This window comes from Aquarana catesbeiana, linkage group LG11, assembly GCF_042186555.1.
Source record: "Aquarana catesbeiana isolate 2022-GZ linkage group LG11, ASM4218655v1, whole genome shotgun sequence".
In the NCBI taxonomy this organism is placed as follows: Eukaryota; Metazoa; Chordata; class Amphibia; order Anura; family Ranidae; genus Aquarana; species Aquarana catesbeiana.
In genome coordinates this window covers 234,653,498-234,674,511 of record NC_133334.1, presented here as the reverse complement: position 1 = coordinate 234,674,511, position 21,014 = coordinate 234,653,498, and the positions used below count along the sequence as shown (strand labels likewise).

Genomic DNA, 21,014 nt, shown 5'->3' with positions numbered 1-21,014 from the left:
ATTGGGAAGATTTTCCTTGACTCCCTGCCCTGTAAACACAACATAAAGCGAAATAAACTATCCAATTGTCCCCTGAACAAGTACCCTGATTGGAAGATTTCTTCCCATCTCCTGTTCTGGTGACAACTCAAAATTTAGGAATTTTCCTCACCTTTTCTACCAGTGACAGCGATCACAAGGGCTGGTAGGCAGGGTGAATTTACCTAGCAGGGGCACATCCAGGGATACAAGAAACTCATCTGGAGCAATGATGTGCTGCTGATGCTGGTGTAAGTGCAAGTAGACAGACAAGAAGTGTCTGGCTAGGAGAAAACATTGTTTTATGAATAAAATGGCAATTAATTGTAGCACCCTCTAGTGTGCTAGAAGGATAGTGTATGTTTTTTTTGTGAGAGTAGGTACATTTTTCAGGCTTGGCTGGTAGCCAAGCCTGGGTGTGTTTTGGTCTGGGTTGGGAGTGACTCAGAGTAGAGCTGGATGACTCACAGGCAGCATCACCAAGACCTCCCAATTAGTTCTATGATGCTCTGGTGTTTTCTGGAAAGGAAGGAGGAGAGGGGAGGTGGAGCTGTCTGGGGTGTTCTGGGGAACCCTGACTAATCCCCAACCTGGATTGGCAAGGGGCAGGCCTCTTTAAATACCCAGGGTCAGCCCAGCTGGGGGAGGAGTTGTTCGGGTGGAAGCTGGAGATAGAGTGCTAGGCTATCGTGGCCTAGGAGGGTGCTCCCCAGTCTAGGAAGGTGACCTTGGGCCTGCGGCTCGGGTGAGGATAGGGCCTTTCTCACGACGCACGGAGGTGTCCTGGCCAGGTAGCACGGGAGCAAGAGAGGACAGTGGGAGAGCACTACCAGGCAAAGTCTCCAGGAGAGGAACAACAGCTTGCAGCCAAGAGGGCTGGTGAGTGTCACACAGTCGGGAGATCTGGGAGGCACGCCTGAGAGGACTGGGAGAGTGCGGTCTGAGATGGGTGCAGAGCCAGAGGAGTGGACTGGGGTGTCATGGGCAGTGGAGAGAGGCAGCTGCAGCCATAAGGGCTGGCGGGGCCTGAAGATGTGGTAGCCACATGGACAGCTAGCATTGGGACTATCTACAATTTTGCTAAACTAAAGGGGCCCGCAGTCCCTGCCTTCAAAGGGCATTCACCTTAGGCCTTGCTGAGCCAGTGTCAGGCCTACAAATCAGTGCTAGCTGGTCCGTAATGTGCAAGTAAGTGATGTGCTGGAGGTGTTGGAGTTGAAGATTGGAGTTGTATATACCAGAGGTGTATATCGTCAGTCCCATGTATATTTTTCTGCAATCAGTTTGGGCATCTCATGAGTATACCATCCTCATTCCACTCAATAAAAATGCAAAACAAGGTTCAAAGACTGGTTTTCTGCCTGAGGGGGAATGAGAACTGTGTGCTGGCTGGGCAGGGTGACAGACAGACTACAACACTCAGCAGCCCCTACGGGGGGTACCGCTACATAATTTTGATTCACAGTGCTTAAAGTGTAATTTTTTTTTATTACGTTCTGGATAGTGTGCTGATGGGGTAGAACCCCTGCCAGATTTGTATCAGGCTGAGTTTACATCTGCTTTAATGACAAATATTTACAAGGATACATTTTATATTTTAGTATTTTTTTAGCAAGTAGCATAGGTTTATATAGGCTTCAGAATCTTTACTGCAGCCTTATCTGGAAATCTCACTATTGAAAAATAAGCATGTGAAAGTATGTGATTTGTTGGAAAACTATTAGTCTATACCTATGAATGGATTGCTAAGAAAGTCAGTGAGAAGTTATAACACAGAAAGTTATGGCGAGAAGGGACTAAAGGAACCAAAAAAAACCTTCACTGAACCTGTGTGTAGCACAGAAAAGTCTTGTTAGAGAAGAAGATATTTAGGTGTCCCATTCCATCACATATTCCAAACATAAGGAAATTTGTTCTCAATTTAGGATAGTTGGCAGAGCCATGGAGATCTCTCCTTTATGTCCCATGGCCAACTGTTGTAGAACTCACCTCCAAAAGCTCCCGCTAATTTTGTTCCAGGTCCCTTTCCCACTAGTGCAGGCACACAGAAACGTTCACTGTTCTGTCCCAAGAAACAGTATAGAGGTTGCCTTTTTACCATTTGTTGAACAGACTTGGATAGGGCACAGGGAGCTGTGGGATATTCCAGAACGTTGAATAGTAATGGGAGGGCACTATTTGTTCTGCAGACACTTCTTAGAACAGTCCCTTCAACAATTGCTCAGGGAATGAACAGCACTGGGACACCATAAGCAATGTTCCAGGCCAGGCAAGCCTTAGTATTAGTGTATCAGGGGTTAACAGCAGCAACAGTCACCCAGATCCTGCATTCAGATCTGTACTACTGCTCACAAGTCCTTGGGTAATTGGATGCCTCCCTCCAGTGTCAGGCATATATTTAATTAGTAAACTCTCCAGAACAGATCCTAGGTGAAATCCCCTTGGTTTAGCTTCAGAGGTTCTTAGCAAGTAGGCCCCCCAGCTTTAGCATAGCTGGGAGCTTGATGGGCTCAGGTAATCTTCAGCTGGGCTGCCTGGGATGGGAACTTCCCCTCCAGGACAAGAACCCCTGACTGCTCCAATCCCCAGACTATTTATGTGCTCTGCAGCCACCTACTGGGCATGCCTCCCCAGGGATTGACTGAGACCCCAAAAATATTCAGACTACTCATTTGACCTACTCCACTCCTATATTCTGGAGTCTTTCAAAAGGCAGGGAGAAGCAGTCAAGCCTGCAGCCTGTGGGACCCTGATCAGCCCAAAGCAATCAACAACTGCTCCACTGATTACAGAGGAGCTTGAAAAGAACTAAATTTACCTGAGAACCTAGAACCTAACTAGAAGGCTGTTACATATGCATAAAGAACTGCTGGTGTATAGTATAGATAAGGCATAGTATTCTGAGTGTACAGTTGGCAACAGGGCATAAAGGAATAATTTGCATGGCTTTTCCCACTATCCTGAAATGAAGAAGAGACCCTTAATTTTTGTGATATATCATAGAATAAGACATGTGATTGCCTTCTGTTCTAAGAAGGCTCTACTCTGCTGTGCTAATAAAGATCTGTACATTTTGCAGAAGTGCAAATTGTACATGAAAATCTTAGTATGGCTTACACTGCTGTGATCCATGAACTGAGCATTGGAGTGTGGAGCAAAGCCAGAAAGGTATACTTTGAACTGCTAGAACTGCTAGGCACAATCATTCATTACCTTCAATATAATTGAAGTGCTACAGAGTCTGTTGCAGCATAAACAGCTTTATCTGAAAGAGCATCAGTCTGATGGTTCGTATGCTTACTTACTATGCAAAGGGTAAGCATAAAAGGAGTTTTAGGCCTTCCCAATCTGTGGTTATACCGCTTGGCAGCTCAAATTGTTTGGATGACTGCCTGGAACATCGCTAATTCTTCTATACCCTGGCTGCATTGTGAATCAATAGCAATTAGTATAGCTCACCCAGTGTCACGTACCTGGTGGTAGAGCCTGATATGCAGAGGACAGCCTCTCTTACAACTCTGACTTGAGGCCCCTGGTATAGCAGACAGGAGGTGCGGGAGTAAAGAGTTGCACGAGTGCCTGGCAGGATCGCTGACAGTAGAGCTGGACTGGAACTCCTAGTGGGACTGTGGAGGAATACCGACACAGCGGAAGACCAGGAACAGCAGGAAGCTGGAACAGACTGGTACTGGAACTACACAGGCTGAGGGGCAGATGCAGCTGCAAGTGGGATGGATGCTCTCAAAAGGGCTGGAGAGAAGGCAGGTACAGGCATGCTGGGTCAAACACAGGCGGACAAGTCAGGAACTGATGCAGAGGCTGGAGAGGAGTCAGAGTACAGGCCGGATCGGTAATGGGCTGGCAGTGAAGTAGCAGAAGGAGCAGGCAGGTGCAGAGTCAGAGACAAGTTGGGGTCAGATGCGGGCAGAAGGCAGGAATGTCAGGAACAAGCCTGGGTCAAACAACAGGAACAGATATCAGATACTGGATAGCAGGGACACACAGGGAACGCTGTAAAGCAGACAGCATTGAGTCTGGGTGCTGACCCAGTTTAAATTGTTTATCTTGCCGCCATGAATTGTTACAAGGTACGCGCACGCACCGTGGCCCGCGCAGGTGCACCTGCGGCATTCTTCTAACAGGAATTGAAGGTTCAGGATGTCTTCTGCGGCTACCATCTTGGTTGCTGGCATGCCCTTCCTGACACCCAGGGTTCTTACTGAACTCTGTGGGAGGTTTTAATCAAGAACAATATCTACAGAATCAGACATCTATCTAGTGAAAATACAGGAGCCTTCTATTTAGCTAAGGATTTGCAGTGGTGTGGTTGTCAGCTGTGACATATCAGTAGCAAATTTTTAATTCTACTCTCTAGAACAGCCTTTCCCAACAAGTGTTCTGTGGAACCCAAGGTTTCTTCCAGAGGTTACTGGGTGTTTCCTAAGCAGGGATTAGTTTCTGCCACTCAGATAAGTTGCCACTAAAACCAATTATCTGTTAGCTGTAGGAGAGGATTCTTCCAACTGACCCAAAATGTAAGAAGCATTCTTCTCCTTGACCTTCATTCTAATGTACAGTGAGCTATAGATGATGCATAGCTCCCAACTGTCCCTGATTTCGAGGGACTGTCCCTGATTCCTCCTCATTTGTCCCTCATTTTGGTCTGATCTATATAGTTGTATATAAAAAACACTTTTTATCTATCATAAAGTGTTTTCCAGCGCTGAACCTTTCATCTGATTTCTAGATTGCTGCATTTGTAAATTCCAAAACCCAATATAAAGGAATAGTAGAGGTAAAAAAAAGCACTTGTGGGTTTAACAAATCTTGTTTTTTTGTACAATTCTCCTTTAAGGGGGCGTGGCAAGGGGTGTGTCCTATGCCTGCATACTTTTGCTGATAGATGTCTCTAATTCCCATCTCAAAAAGTTGGGAGGTATTGATGATGTCATTTTTAGCAGGGGTAAGCTGAAAATGGAACATTATTTCAAGGGTTCCTCTGTATTACAATGGTTGAGAAAGGCTGCTCTAGAATCATCCATGTAAAATATGTGTGTATAGATGTGATCATGTTTTATATTAACACGAGTTCTGGACTTATACTAGCTGACCCAATATGCCAGTGGTCTTGCCCTATCCCTATCAACTGGCTGGCTTTGGAATCACACCAAAGAGATCAGATATCACAGGGCTCAGAGAGGCTAAAAGAGTCTTCCCACTCTGTGTCTGTACATCTAAAACTGACCACTAGGGATGAGCTGAACACCCCCCCGGCTTGGTTCGCAGCAAAACATGCGAACAGACAAAAAATATGTGCAAACACGCAAACACCGTTAAAGAGGTTGTAAACCCTCGTGTTTTTTCACCTTAATGCATCCTATGATGCGGGAGGAGCCGCGAGAGCCGCCGAGGGACCCCAGAAGAGGACGATCAGGGCCACTCTGTGCAAAACGAGCTGCACAGTGGAGGTAAGTATGACATGTTTGTTTTTTGTTTTTTTTTATTTAAAATAACAAAGGTTTACAATCACTTTAAAGTCTATGGGACGCAAACATGAAAAATCAAAAGTGCTCATTTTAAAGGCTTATATGCAAGTTATTGCATAAAAAGTGTTTGGGGACCCGGGTCCTGCCCCAGGGGATATGTATCAATGCAAAAATAAGTTTTAAAAACGGCCGTTTTTTTTAGGAGCAGTGATTTTAATAATGCTTAAAGTGAAACAATAAAAATGAAATATTCTTTTAAATATCGTGCCTGGGGGGTCTCCTTAGTCTGCCTGTAAAATAGCGCATCTTTCCCCTGTTTATAACAGTACCACAGCAAAATGACATTTCTAAAGGAAAAAATGTAATTTAAAACTGCTCACAGCTATAATGTATTGTCGGATCCCAGCAATATAGATAAAAATCATTGAAAAAAACGGCATGGGTCCCCCCCCCCAGATCCATTACCAGGCCCTTTGGGTCTGGTATTATGATTAAGTGGAACCCCGCACCAAAAATACCAAAAAGAAAAAATGGCGTGGATGTCCCCCCCAAAATCCATACCAGGCCCTTCAGGTCTGCTATGGATATTAAGGAAAACCCTGCACCAAGATTAAAAAAAAATGGCATGGGGGTCCCCCAGGCACAAAACAGGGGCAGAAAAATTGGGCCTTGGGTGGTGCCCTAAACCAAAAATATTGTTGGAAGCTAGCATCATCAAGATTGAGGAGGAATAGGATAGTCAGCATAGGCAGTCTTCAAGGGATCCCAGATCCATAGCAAATTCAATCAGTTACATCAGCATCAGGTGCTTGATAGCTGCTGATCCATTTTTATGAATGTGAGCCTATCAACAGAGTCTGTGGACAAGCGCACTCTTTGATCCGTTACAAACCCTCTAGCAGCACTGAATGTGCGTTCAGAAAGCACACTGAATGCAGGACAGGCCAGGAGCTTGACTGCATATTGAGCAAGTTCTGGCCAGTAGTCCATCCTCAAGACCCAGTAACCCAGTGGATGCTCTGTTGGAAAGGTTTCCAAGTCTGCTTTTGCCCCTAGATATTCCTGCACCATATAATTGAACTGATCAGACCTTGGTGCCGAGGACTGAAAAATTGTTTAAAGGCATCGGTCAGCTGGCCACCTTCTCCACCACTCTTCCTCTGACTGAACGAAGCCTAAGCAACATGTTGTTCAGCACCAGGAAGTGGTAACCTCCCAGGGCCTGGAAATGCGTTACACAAACCTTTATTCAGGGGTCTTCTGAAGATGTTTCATCCTCTGCTCCCTCTGCGAAGGCAGGATGAGTTCTGCAACTTTACCCTGCAGCTTTAACATGGATCAAGAAGGGTTGCCAACCAGTAATTATCCCTCTCCTTAACACAAATCATAGGGTCCTTTCGCAGACTTTGCAGAATCAGGGAGGCCATGCAGTGTAAGTTTGCAGAGGCATTCGATTCTGAGTCCTCTGGGTTACTAAGGATCACATTATCCGTAACTACCTCCTCCCAGCCACATACAACTCCTTGGGTTTCTGGGGACTGAAAACCATCCCTTTAAGACTGCTGCTGAGTGTTATCCTCTACATCCAAGCTGACACAATCCTCCTCCCCCTCCTCCTCTTCTTCCTGTGTGTTTGGCGGGCCCGCAGGAATGCTATCTGGATAAAGGGGGCCTTGAGAGGATAGGACGTTCTCCTTTTCCTCCCGTTGTTCTGCCTCAAGTGCCCTGTCCATGATTCCACGAAGCATGTGCTCCAGCAGGAAGATGAGAGGGACAGTGTCACTGATGCATGCATTGTCGCTGCTCACCATCCTTGTGGCCACCTAAAATGGTGACAGGACAGTGCATGTATCCTTGATCAGTAGCCACTGGCGTGGCAAAAAGAAGCCAAGCTCCCATGACCCTGTCCTGGTGCAATACTTGCACAGGTACTCATTGATGGCAAAAAAAGAAAATTCGGACATGCGAACCCCGTTATGTCTATAGGACGTGAACGTGAAAAATCAAAAGTTCTCATTTTAAAGGCTTACATGCAAGTTATTGCTATAAAAAGTGTTTAGGGACCCGGGTCCTGCCCAAGGGAACATGCATCAATGCAAAAAAAAGTTTTAAAAACGGCCATTTTTTCGGGAGCATTGATTTTATTAATGCTTAAAGTGAAACAATAAATACAAAATATTCCTTTAAATATCGTGCTTGAGGGGTGTCCTTAGTATGCCTGTAAAGTAGCGCATCTTTCCTATGTTTATAACAGTGCCACAGCAAAATTGAATTTCGAAAGGAAAAAATGTAATTTAAAACTGCTTGCGGCTGTAATGTATTGTCGGATCCTGGCAATATAGATAAAAATACCAAAAAAAATGGCGTGTATGTCCCCGCCCCCCAAAATCCATACCAGGCACTTCAGGTCTGATAGGGTTATTAAGGGGAACCATGCACCAAATTTTTTAAAAAATGGCGTGGGGGTCCCCCAGGCCCCATATACTCTAAACAGCAGTATATATACTATAGGCCTGCCCTATATACTCTGCAGAAAATTGGGCCTTAGGTGTTGGTGGTACCAGAACACTGTAAGCCCTCACAGTTTCTCTTGTTGGGTGCAGGAATGGGCCCTGCTGTGAAATATTATATCAAAAATTTGAATTACATGCCCCTGTTAAACAGAAGCAGAAAAATTGGGCCTTGGGTGGTGGTGGTGGTGCCACAACACTGTAACCCCTCACAGATACTCTTGTTGGGCACAGGAACGGGCCCTGCTGTGAAATATTAGATCAAAAATTGTAATCACATGCCCCTGTTAATCAGGGGCAGAAAAATTGGGCCTTTGGTTTTGGTGGTGCCCGAACACTGTAAGCCCTCACAGTTACTCTTGTTGGACGTAGGAACGGGCCCTGCTCTGAAATATTATATCAAGAATTGTAATTACATGCCCCTGTTAAACAGGGAAAGAAAAATTGGGCCTCGGGTGGTGGTAGTGCCACAACACTGTAACCCCTCATGGATACTTTTGTGAAACATGACTGCCAGTTTCTTGCCCTTCTGTGGCACCCCCTCTCTCTAGGCTCACGTTACTCCCTTCCTCAACCTTGGAACCAACATCAGAGCCTTCAAATCGCTGCGCATCCTCCAGCAGCATATAACTGACACTGTGGTCGAATAATTCTGGGGACTCCTCCGTGCATGATGGTGGGGCTATGGAAGGAGTGACTGTGGACAAAGAGCCAGTGGAATAGGCCTCTTTGGCAGCTGCTTTGGACGGCAAACTGCTCTGAGCCTGGATGACGGAGGATGAGCACAGCTTCGTTATCCACTCCACCAACTCTTCTGCACCAACTCTTCTGCATGTTGTGGCTCAATAACACGGCCAGCTGCAGCAAAAAAGGACAAGCGTGCCCAACGGCCACCTGCAGAGGATGCACCATCTCCACGACCACCACTGTTGACTGTAGACACAGAGGCTGCTTGCCCTCTTTTGTGGCCTGTGAGCATCTGCCTCTCCTTGGTGGCCTTTCAGACATGATGAATTTTTTGTTTTGCAATACCACACTACACTGTATTAGATAATGCGTACACCGCCTGAAGTGTATTAAAAAGTGTACAAGGGTTGCACTGTATTGTATACTGTGTACACCACCAGAAGTGTAGTAGAAACTGTACACACTGTATTAGATACTGTGTACACTGCCTGAAGTGTATTAGAAATAGTACATCACGGAATGCACTGTAGATATAGGCTACACTAAATGCAGAGTATATATATATATATATATATATATATATATATATATATATATACAAAAGTGAGTACACCCTTCACATTTTTGTAAATATTTTATTATATCTTTTCATGTGACAACACTGAAGAAATGACACTTTGCTACAATGTAAAGTAGTGAGTGTACAGCTTGTATAACAGTGTAAATTTGCTGTCCCCTCAAAATAACTCACACACAGCCATTAATGTTTAAACTGCTGGCAACAAAAGTGAGTACACTCATAAGTGAAAATGTCCAAATTGGGCCCAATGAGCCAATTCCCCCCACTCCCTCTCCCCCCCCCCCGTGCCATGTGACTCACTCGTGTTACAAGGTCTCAGGTGTGAATGGGGAGCAGGTGTGTTAAATTTGGTGTTATCACGCTCACTCTATCATACTGGTCAGTGGAAGTTCAACATGGCACCTCATGGCAAAGAACTATCTGAGGAAAAAAAGAACTGTTGCTCTACATACTACATAAAGATGGCCTAGGCTATAAGAAGATTGCCAAGACCCTGAAACTGAGCTGCAGCACAGTGGCCAAGACCATACAGCCATTTAACAGGACATGTTCCACTCAGAAGAGGCCTCGTCATGGTCGACCAAAGAAGTGGAGTGCACATGCTCAGTGTCATATCCAGAGGTTGTCTTTGGAAAATAGATGTATGAGTGCTGCCAGCATTGCTGCAGAGGTTGAAGGGGTGGGGGGTCAGCCTGTCAGTGCTCAGACCATATGCCGCACACTGCATCCATTTGGTCTGCATGGCTGTCGTCCCAGAAGGAAGCCTCTTCTAAAGATGATGCACTAGAAAGCCCGCAAACAGTTTGCTGAAGACAACCAGAATAAGGACATGGATTACTGGAACCATGTCCTGTGGTCATGGTAGTCAAGACACAAGTGTGTCTTGCCTACAGTCAAGCATGGTGGTGGGAGTGTCATGGTCTGGGGCTGCATGAGTACTGCTGGCACTGGGCAGCTACAGTTCATTGAGGGAACCATGAATGCCAACATGTACTGTGACATACTGAAGCAGAGCACGATCCCCTCCCTTCGGAGACTGGGCCGCAGGACAGTATTCCAACATAATAGTGACTCCAAACACACCTCCAAGATGACCACTGCCTTGCTAAAGAAGCTGAGGCTAAAGGTGATGGACTGGCCAAGCATGTCTCAAGACCTAAACCCTATTGGGCATTTGCGGGGCATCCTCAAATGGAAGGTGATGGAGCGCAAGGTCTCTAACATCCACAAGCTCCATGATGTCGTCATGGAGGAGTGGAAGAGAACTCCAGTGGCAACCTGTGAAGTGTGAGATACGGTATATCAAATACACTGCCACTAACTGAATAACCTGCCTGTTTAATCTAACTCAAGCTATCTCTCTGTCCATGCCAACAACACTACCCATGGCCGCTATGCAAGCAGCCTTATATAGTGTGGGGCATGGACTTAGTCCCCCTGAGCCATGCCAATTATGGCTCTCTCAGCAGAGCGCCCTGTGATTGGCCAAAGCATGCAGGTCAGGTGCATGCTTTGGCCAATCATCATACAGCAATGCACTTCGATCTCGCAGTGCATTATCTGGCGTTCCGCAGCGCTCGAATTTCCCGCGAATGCCCCATAATGTTCTCTATTCTGCGAATGGGGGAGAAAATCCGATGTTCGAGTCGAACTTATGTTCGACCCGAACATTGAGCTCATCCCTACTGACCACCTAAAGATTTCTGCAAACTATTTGCTGCCAGTTTAATTCAATGCATGCATATACAATATAGTCTGGGTGGGTTGTAAGTATACTTTGCAATTTACTTCTAACATAAATGCATACAAATGTATATAACACAGTATACAGTACACTGTTCTACTTTCACAGATGCACAAACGGTGCAAGGACAACAATGGGGACCCAGCCAGATTGCACCAGCAGGAAGAACAGCAGCCTAGAACCTTTTATTTTACGTGTGACTGTGGTACTGATAGTCAGTACCATTATGCAATGTAATGCAATGCAATGGCTTTGTTCCACCCCTAGCCTGCTGACGCCCTAGGCCATGGCCTATTTGGGTTATACAGCAACCTAGCAAGGCAAAAATGGCAGCCACTCAGATCGAATTCTAACTAACAAAAGGAAGGATGCACATAGGGCATGTTTGTTATTGTTCAGTGCAGAAACTTGTCTCAAATTGACTCTGTTCTGCTTGAGCATTTATAAATGAAGCTGCAATTGTACACTAACTGCATTTTATAAAAAACGTCTCTCCTGTTTTGCACTGCCTTGCTGTGCTTCAATGGAATTCATTACACTCCTACAATGGTCCCTCTGTTACTACTAGGCAGTGGCACAGTGGCAGGAACTGATGTTATAAAATGTCAGATGTCAGCACTGTATTCAGGCAGCCCCTGTTTAAACAAAGTATGTGTCACTGGAAATTCCTCCATGCAGGCTGTTAGCATGAATAGGGATATTGAATGACTTTGCTGAACAAGAGAGAATCAAGCAAAATCAAAATTAATCATGTATGAATAGCCTTGGAAAAACATTGTAACAAAAAATTTAGATAGAAGCAACACACCAATGCTAGGAGGTCCAAATAAAACATTATTCCAATAAAAGTCAGGTAATAATCCAGTTTCCAATGCGTTTCTGGGGTCCAAAATGCCCCCTTTATCAGGGCTTCTTTGGAAACAATGTGAATAGACTAGAAGTGAACGGGCCCATTAATGGTATTTTGCAGTGTATCACACTGAAAGTAATAACTTTAAAGGGCCAGTTCACTACTAGTCTATTCACAATCTTTCAAATCAAGCCTTAATGATGGGGGCATTCGTGGTCCCCCGAAACATGCTTGAATAAAGTTGCATCAGGACTTCTTAGCAGTGGTGTGGGACTTCTATTTCTATTTTTGTTACATTACTGTAGCAAGGTCCCAGGCCTTCTTCAGTCTAAGGAGAACCTCCAGGGCCAGAGATAGCTGACATCCTTCTGTATATAGTAGGCTGTGAGGCATGGTGGGTGCAAGGTGGTTAAAGTCATTGGGTGCCAGACACTTCTTTAATGCAAAAGAGACTTTTATTTCTCTTAACAAACTTTTGGGGAAAGAGGGTTAGGGCCAAGACACCCTTAAGTAGTTGCAAGTTCAATTGGCAGATGCCGCCAAGACTTCAATAGGAGGACAGCCAAGCAGGGAAAGGCATCCAGCAAGATGCCACATCTGCACGTGCAGGAATGCTGACTCCTATGGTAACAGTCTTTAACAGTTCCTAACACAAAGCGTAACAGTTCCTTCACTTCCACTACAATCACTCCTTGTAGTCCTTCAGCCCATTGAGCTACCGGTCTCTCACCAAACCCGCTGATTCAATGCCACTGAATCCCTTGAGCTCCTCCAATCTTCAGGGTGGTATCTTCCTCAAGCGTCACCCCCGCTTCTCTGCTGGGTCCATAGCTTGGCACTCCAGACACTTCTCAAGCTTCACCCCACTGGCCTGCTCGGTCCCTGGCTCGACACACAAGGCTGCTCTGCAAGCATCACCTCCGCTGGTTGGGTCCCTGGCTTGATAACCACTGAAGTTTCCCGATTCTTCACCGTCCCCTGGTTGGTGAGAATGCTGCTCCGGTACTTGCTTCAGTAATGGCCTGTACACACGATCCGAATATCATACGACAGATCATACAACCTTTTTCGCTTAATAGTCGCAAGTAGAAATTGAAAAGGTAAAGTCACGAAAATTCTTGGACGACAGGAAAAAAAAATTAGAAGTGATGTCATGTGTTGTAATGTATTTGTATTGTATTTTCGGACGACAACTATACTGACTAAAAGAAAATCGTACGATCTGGTATCGTATGAAGAAAATTTTCATGCTTGTCCGATTGAATAATATCAGATGAACTGTCGTGATTGGCTCTCGAAAGTAGTGTACACACGATCCGAAAATCGTACGATTCTTCCTCAGACGACAGTTTTCGTACGATATTCGGATCGTGTGTACGGGCCATTACTCACTGTGGTCCCTGGTAATTAGGCGGATAGTCCCTTACTGGCGACAGCTTCCCCTCTACCTCCGACCACAACAGGTCCCCCATCCGGCAAAACCGTCACTTTTGGTTGGACTGCAAGCCGCAGTCCCAACCCTACGATGCTCTCTTGCTTCTGGATAGGCCCTCAGACAGCCTAGCAGCCAGATGTGCCAGGGATGGGCCCAATCCCTGGCCTAGCAACTCGGGCAGTACAACACATGTCCACCCAGACAGCTGTCCAGGTGGCACAGAACACAGATCACCTGACTCCACATATATAGGTTCTCCCAGCAGGCCAAGGAATTTAAGAAAACCCCTGCCCATTGGCTGGGATACCCCGTATACCCATAATCTGAACTTGAATTGCCCTTCTCATATCTAATGCCATCAGGTACCCGGCCACCTAGCGGCAAAAGAGAAAAGCGCAGCAATTACAGACTTATGCCGCGTACACACGATCGCACATTCCGACAACAAAATCCATGTTTTTTTTCCGACGGATGTTGGCTCAAACTTGTCTTGCATACACACGGTCACACAAATCTTGTCGGAAATTACGAACTTCAAGAATGCAGTGACATACAACACGTACAAAGAGCCGAGAAAAGTTAAGTTCAATAGCCAGTGCGGCTCTTCTGCTTGATTCCGAGCATGTGTGGAATTTTGTGCTTTGGAATTGTGTACACACGATCATAATTTCCGACAACAGATTTTGTTGTCGGAAAATTTGAGATCCAGAGCTCAAATTTTGTTTGTCGGAAATTCCGACCGAAAATGTCCGATGGAGCCTACATAAGCTCCTATCGAACATTTCACGTCGGAAAATCTGACGTGTGTACGCGGCATTAGAGTGTAATCAATTGATCCTCAACAATTAGCCAGGGTAGCTATACCTGGCAGGTAAATTTAGGAGCAACCCTGCCTAAACACCCGGGTGCTGCATCACACTACAAGCCAAGAAGATTCTGTGGGGTGTAGAACTCACCTTCCCAGGATACAGATTATTCACATCAACATCAATACTTTAAAATCGCAATAGCAATAACATTAAGATAACTTTAGTCCAGCACTATTTTTCTACTTTTTTCAACTATTGGTAAAACATTGAGCATGGATCAGACAACTGTCATCTCCTTTGTAAGATTATTCTTATGCCGGAATTTTCCGACAACGAATGTTCGATGTGAGCTTGTTGTCGGACATTCCGACCGTGTGTAGGCTCCATCGGACATTTTTTGTCGGAATTTCCGGCAAACAAAATTTGAGAGCTGGTTCTCAAATTTTCCGACAACAAAATCCGTTGTCGTAAATTCCGATCATGTGTACACAAATCCGACGCACAAAGTGCCACGCATGCTCGGAATCAAGCAGAAGAGCCGCACTGGCTATTGAGCTTAATTTTTCTCGGCTCGTCGTACGTCTTGTACGTCACCGCGTTCTTGATGTTCGGAATTTCCGACAACATTTGTGTGACCGTGTGTATGCAAGACAAGTTTGAGCCAACATCCGTCGGAAAAGAATCCACGGTTTTGTTGTTGGAATGTCCAATCGTCTGTACGCGGAATTAGAATAAAGGTCATTTGTCTTCCTAGGTCTTGGGTTGCTGAAAACAAGAGCTATTTTGAAAACATTCACTATCTAGCTGCTTTACAAACTTGACAGGAGGGTGTCTGTTTCAAGGGGCCTGGGGAAATGCATTTTAGCCCATTTATTAAAATATATGTGCTTGCTGTTGTCAGCTTTATCCTAGGTTCAACCACATCAGCAGCACATACTCAACTTTCCTTTGCTTTTCACTGCTGTCCATCTTTTGGTAATAAAAAGAAATACCTAGTACTTCTGGATATGGGGAGTATGTGACTCACACCCCTCCCATATAGGGGTTGACAGGGCCCTTATCCTTGTGTATAGTCCCAAGTTAAGACTTAAAGCTTACACAGGGCTAACTCTTCCTCACCCAAAATGAAAAGGAGCATAGGGAAGATCAGCATGTGCAGCTGGTTTAGCTGGTATTTTAGTGAATGTATTACTTTATCCTACATGAGTAAAGCACGGATTCACTTTAAAGTGGTTCTAAAGGCTGGGTTTTTTTATTGTATAGGGTGACAACATGTGTCCCTGTCTCCCCATTGTACTCCTGTTTATCATCTTGTCACGTTATATCAAGTTGCCAATGCTAGTGTGCATTGTACAAGCATGGTCCACCATTGCAAGCATTCTTATGTAACTCAGTTTATCTTAAAGTGATTGTAAAGGCTCGTTTTTTTTTTCCTATAAAAATACTAAACATGTTATACTTACCTTCTATGTGCAGTGAATTTATACAGAGCAGCCCGGATCCTCCTCTTCTCGGGTCCCTCTTCTTTGCTCCTGGTAACCCCCTCCCCCGTTCAGTTCCCCCACAGCAAGCAGCTTGCTGTGGGGGCGCCCGAGCTGAGTCACAGCTCCCTGTGTCCATTCAGACACAGAGCCCAGACCGAGCCCCGCCCCTCTCTCCCCTGATTGGCTAGCTGACTTTGAATGACAGCAGTGGGAGCCAATGGTGCCGCTACTGTGCCTCAGCCAGTCAGGAGGGAGAATCCCGGACGGCTGAGACACTTGTGGACATCGCTGGACAGAGGGACTTCAGGTAAGTGTTTTAGGGGGGCTGCTGCACACAGAAGGCTTTTTATCTTAATGCATAGAATGCATTAAGATAAAAAAAACCTTATGCTTTTACAACCCCATGTTAGTTTTATATGATCTACTATAGCTGGATATTTGCTGTTCAACACTTATGTTTTGGGTGGATCTGATTGTTAAAGACTGAAACTATGTAGTGTCCTCTCTGTCTGGCTGATATATCACACATTATCTGGTTGATGTACTTAGTAATGGGTGCGTTTGAGAATAGCATTACAAGTAAGCAAAAGGGGGTTCCCAGATTACCAGGTGTGGTATCGGGATGATTATACTCATGTGGCAGATGCTTTTTCCCAATGGGTTGTACCAGTCCAAACTGTATTTTTAGGGCCTGGAAGTCCACTTTTATTATACAAAAAGGAAAGTTCACATAAACATAAGTTGCCTTATAGGGGTTCTCCTGACAACTGGATAGGAGCTGACCTGACTCCTGGGACAAGACCTCTCATGTCCTGACTACTGGCTGAGGCTCCTCTGACCCCTGGGTGAGACCTCCTGTCTCCAATATGGGAGCTGTCTCCAAACTGGGAGCCCTGCGCTATCCTCGGGCTTAAGTATATAATGACCTTGGACACCTGTGTACTCACTCAGGCTGCAGGCACCCAGTAAAATCTGGACACAGGATTGAAGGTTCCATCCCACCCAAGACACTTTGGAACCTTCAAGCTCCAGGCCCCAATCCAGGACTACAGAATCGCGAGAAAATCTTTCTCCTCTCTGAAACTCCTCAGCTTTCTCCTCTCTGAAACGATAGTCTAGACTCTAGAACTATGCATTAAAGCGGGGGTCCACCCACACCGCCAAAAAAAAAAGATATTTAAAGGCAGCAGCTACAAATACTACAGCTGCTGACTTTTAATACATGGCCACTTACCTGTCCCAGGGTCCAGCGATGTCAGCAGGCAGCTGCCGCCGCCATCCTAGGTGAGGGAATCAGGAAGTGAAGCGTTGCGGCTTCACTTCCCGGTTCCCTACTGCGCATGCGCGAGTCGCGCTGCGCGTCCCAAGTGGTCCCCGCTCTCTCCTGGGAGCTGTGTGTTTCCCAGGAGACAGCATGGTGGGGACGGGAAGAGGCGTAGACTCCCATGGGAGTCTATGCCGGAAGTGGGTGCAGATACCTGTCTTAGACAGGTATCTGCACCCCCCTCCACCCTGAAAGGTGCCAAATGTGACACCGGAGGGGGGGAGGGTTCCGAAAAGCGGAAGTTCCATTTTTGTGTGGAACTCCGCTTTAAGGCTTAATGTGAAGCCTGTGTCATTTTCTCCTACATTTCCACAGTGGCAGGACTTCGCCCTGTCACACAGGTTACAGATAAAGAGAACTGGTTTGGCTTGGTGGACAACTGCAAGGCTTGAATTAAAAAAAAAAAAAAAAGAAGAGGTACTGACCAGCTAGGTTGCGTTTATGTTCCCTGTATGCAGTTCAAGCCTCCAATTTCAGTTTCAATGAGAGTGTAGGATATCTAAAGGTTTTTGTTTTTTTTTTTACCACTTACGGACCGCCCGCCATCGTTTTACGTTGCTACTTTGAAGAGGAATACTGTTATGGCAGCAGCTAGCTGCCATAACTCCAGTGTCCTCGTCTTTAGCGAGCATTCCACTTTCATATAAAAGTGGTCTCTGCGGCGAATTCGCCGCAAGATCACTTTTATCAGTGGAGGGATCCCTTACCGGAGCCGTCGGTAGCGGCAGAGGCGATCGCGCCCTCTTGCTGGCTTGGTACGGAGACGAGCGAGGGAAAGATGGCCCCCACCCTTTTCCATATCATTGCAGGTCAAAACGTCACTTCTGCCCATAGCTCTTAAAGAGGGACATTTTTTTTTTTTTTTTTTACATTTTTTCAAATGACAACATTTTTGTTTTGTTTTTTATTGCATTTTAGTGTAAATATGAGATCTGATGTCTTTTTGACCCCAGATCTCATATTTAAGAGGTCCTGTCATGCTTTTTTTTCTATTACAAGAGATATTTACATTCCTTGTAATAGGAATAAAAGTGACACAATTTTTTTTTTAAAAGAACAGTGTAAAAATAAAAAATAAATACGTGAGTTGCGCCCGCATATGAAAATGGTGTTCAAACCATACATGTGAGGTTTCGCTGCAATCGGTAGAGCAAGAGCAATAATTCTAGCCCTAGACCTCTCTGTAACTCAAAACATGCAACCTGTTGAATTTTTTAAACGTCGCCTGTGGAGATTAAGGGTAAAAGTTTGTCGCCATTCCACGAGTGGGCGCAATTTTGAAGCATGACATGTTGGATATCAATTTACTCGGCGTAACAATATCTTTCAAAATAAAAAAAAAATGGGCTAACTTTACTGTTGACTTTTTTTATTCAAAAAAGTGTATTTTTTCCAAAAAAAAGTGCGCTTGTAAGACCACTGCGCAAATATGGTGTGACAGAAAGTATTGTGTTATTGCAATGACCGACATTTTATTCTCTAGGGTGTTCGAAAAAAAAAAAAAATATATATATATATATATATATATATATATATATATATATATATATATATATATATATATATATATATATATATATATATATATATATATATATAATGTTTGGGGGTTCTAAGTAATTTTCTAGCAAAAAAAAAAAACTGTTTTTAACTTGTAAACACCAAATCTCAGAAAGAGGCTCAGTCCTTAAGTGGTTAAAACAAAAATGTCATACTTACCTCCTCTATGCAGTTGGTTTTGCACAGAGTGGCCCCGATCCTCTTCTTCTGGGGTCCCCCAGTGGCGCTCCTGGCTCCTCCTCTTCTCGAGTGCTCAGTTGGAGAGCCGCTCTCCCTCGGGGCACTCCTGCGGGCGTACTGCCGTGTCCTGCTGCTGTGTCTATTGACACAGACAGCAGGACTCGGCCCCGCCCCCCCGGCTCCAGCATCATTGGATTTGATTGACAGCAGTGGGAGCCAATGGCTGTGCTGCTCTCAATCTATCCAATCAGGACCCAAGATACCGGCTGGAGCTGGTGTGCTCATCCCCGTCGTGGGAAAGACCGGGTTCAGGTAAGTAAAAGGGGGGCTCTGGGGGGCAGCTGCATCACAGGAGGTTTTTCACCTTAATGCATAGAATGTCATGGGTCCTTCTTACTCTTGGAGCCACATTTCTATGCTGCTTCCTGCACTAGATTACAATCGCACTGCCCTTGCGATCTGCTGCGGGGGTCAGTTTAAAGTTAATGACACCTCAAATGCAGGTCATAAACACACTGCGTTTGTCCGCTCCGGATCACAAAAGTACCATGCAATGCTGTTGCCGTGCGTTTCAAAAGGTAGTATATGCTCTACGTTTGGTGCTGTGCGGTGCTGTTTCAGCCCATTCAAAATTAATGGGGCTGAAATTCACATTGCTCTGAGCTGCAGTTCCTAGTGTGAATGGGCCCTTAATAAATAAACCTGTATGAGTTGTTACAAGTTGCTGTGCTTTGCTCTTACTGAATAAACCTGAATGTGTTGCCTTTTCCATTAAATCCGCTGTTTGTGTTTGCTTCTATATGCAGCTTATCAGAAAACAAATTTGAGCAGCCAAACTTTCTGAAACTTATTGAAGGAGTTCAGCATTTTACATTTCTCAGGACAATTCAGTAAGTACATTGTGCTTTCATTGGCTTATCATTCTGCAACTACATCCCTGATCAAGACATCATAGTCTTACTTTTTGCAGAGTAGATATGAATAGAATACGGATATTTTAGAAAAGCTAGAGTACTACTTTAAAAACAATTACTAAAGAGTAACTGTCTCTTCAAGAGCGTTTTTAGTCTAGTGTCTCCTGGTGAACCAGCTCCCCAGCAAGATCCACTCCCTGCACAGGGCAGCCATCGGATATGGTGGGGCCCCTTACACAGCTTTAGGCCTGGGCCCGCCAGAGCCTAACCGCCAACATTCCCCAGGGCCCGCCCACTGGGTGTCCCATCAAATCCACCCACTGGCGATCCCACGTCCTCCTCCTTCTCTATCCCATGTTCTCTATCCCATGTCTTCTTCATCCTCCTACAATCCCATCTCCTCCATTCCATGTCCTTCTCCTCCAGTCAAATGTCCTCCATCCCATGTCCTCCTTCTCCTCCAGTCCCATCTCCTCCTACTTCAGAAGTGGGACAGGAAGGGAGCAGGGGGACAGGTGGGGGGCAGTGGATTAGGAGGGGGAAGTGGGACAGTAGGGGGGAGTGTCACAGGAGAAGAGCAGCATGACAGGAGGGGTAGCCGGATGAAAGGGGGGGCATCGGGACAGGAGGGGGGCAGCAGAACTTGAGGGGGAAGTTTAATTTGAGGAGGTCGGTGGGACAGGAAGGAGGACAGGAGGGGGAAGTGTCATGGAAGGGGGGCAGTGGGACAGGTGGGGGGTAGCGGGAAAGGTGGGGGGGCAGCAGGAAAAGGGGGGGCAGCATCACAGATTAGAGGCAGTGTCTCAGGTGGGGGAGGTGGGGCAGGTGAGAGGCAGTGTCACAGGTGGAGGGCAATGGGACAGGTGGGGGGGGAGTGGGACAGGTAGGAGGCAGTGTCACATGTAGGGGGCAGTGGGACAGGTGGGAGGCAGTGGAACAGGTGGGAGGCAGTGTTACAGGTAGGGGGGGCAGCGGGACAGGTGGGAGGCAGTGTCACAGGTAGGGGGGCAGCGGGACAGGTGGAAGGCAGTGTCATAGGTAGGGGGGCAGCCGGACAGGTGGGAGGGAGTGGGACAGATGGGAGGCAGTGTCACAGGTAGGGGGGGCAGCGGAACAGGTGGGAGGGAGTGTCACACACACCTAGGGAAGCACCAGTTCTCCCAGCTCTCATCTGTCCAGCAGTGCCAGGAGGGGTAGCTGAGCCTGTGTCCCATCTCCACCAGGATCTCCGGTGGCAGCTGCAAGAAAGGGGAGGGGCTCCTCCACCCGACCTCCTCCTCCATGGGGCCCTCCAACCTGCACACACAAAAGAGTGGGGAGGGGCTCCTCCCCCCTGATATCCTCCTCCATGGGGCCCTCTGACCTGGCACCTGACCTCACCCCATACTGCACAGCTTCTGACAGCGGGCCCCGACCTGCACCCACTTCTCCAC

General features: G+C 46.1%; 1 protein-coding gene across 3 annotated transcripts in view; it reads left to right on the top strand.

The window, feature by feature from the left end:
- The window catches only part of NLRC5 (NLR family CARD domain containing 5), a 264,118-nt gene that overhangs the window by 226,086 nt on the left and 17,018 nt on the right, over positions 1-21,014 (top strand). For all 3 annotated transcript variants that reach the window (XM_073605527.1, XM_073605525.1, XM_073605526.1), the window contains exon 43: positions 19,474-19,557. In XM_073605527.1, coding sequence (XP_073461628.1) covers positions 19,474-19,557 — 84 coding nt within the window. The remainder of the gene's footprint in view (positions 1-19,473; positions 19,558-21,014) is intronic.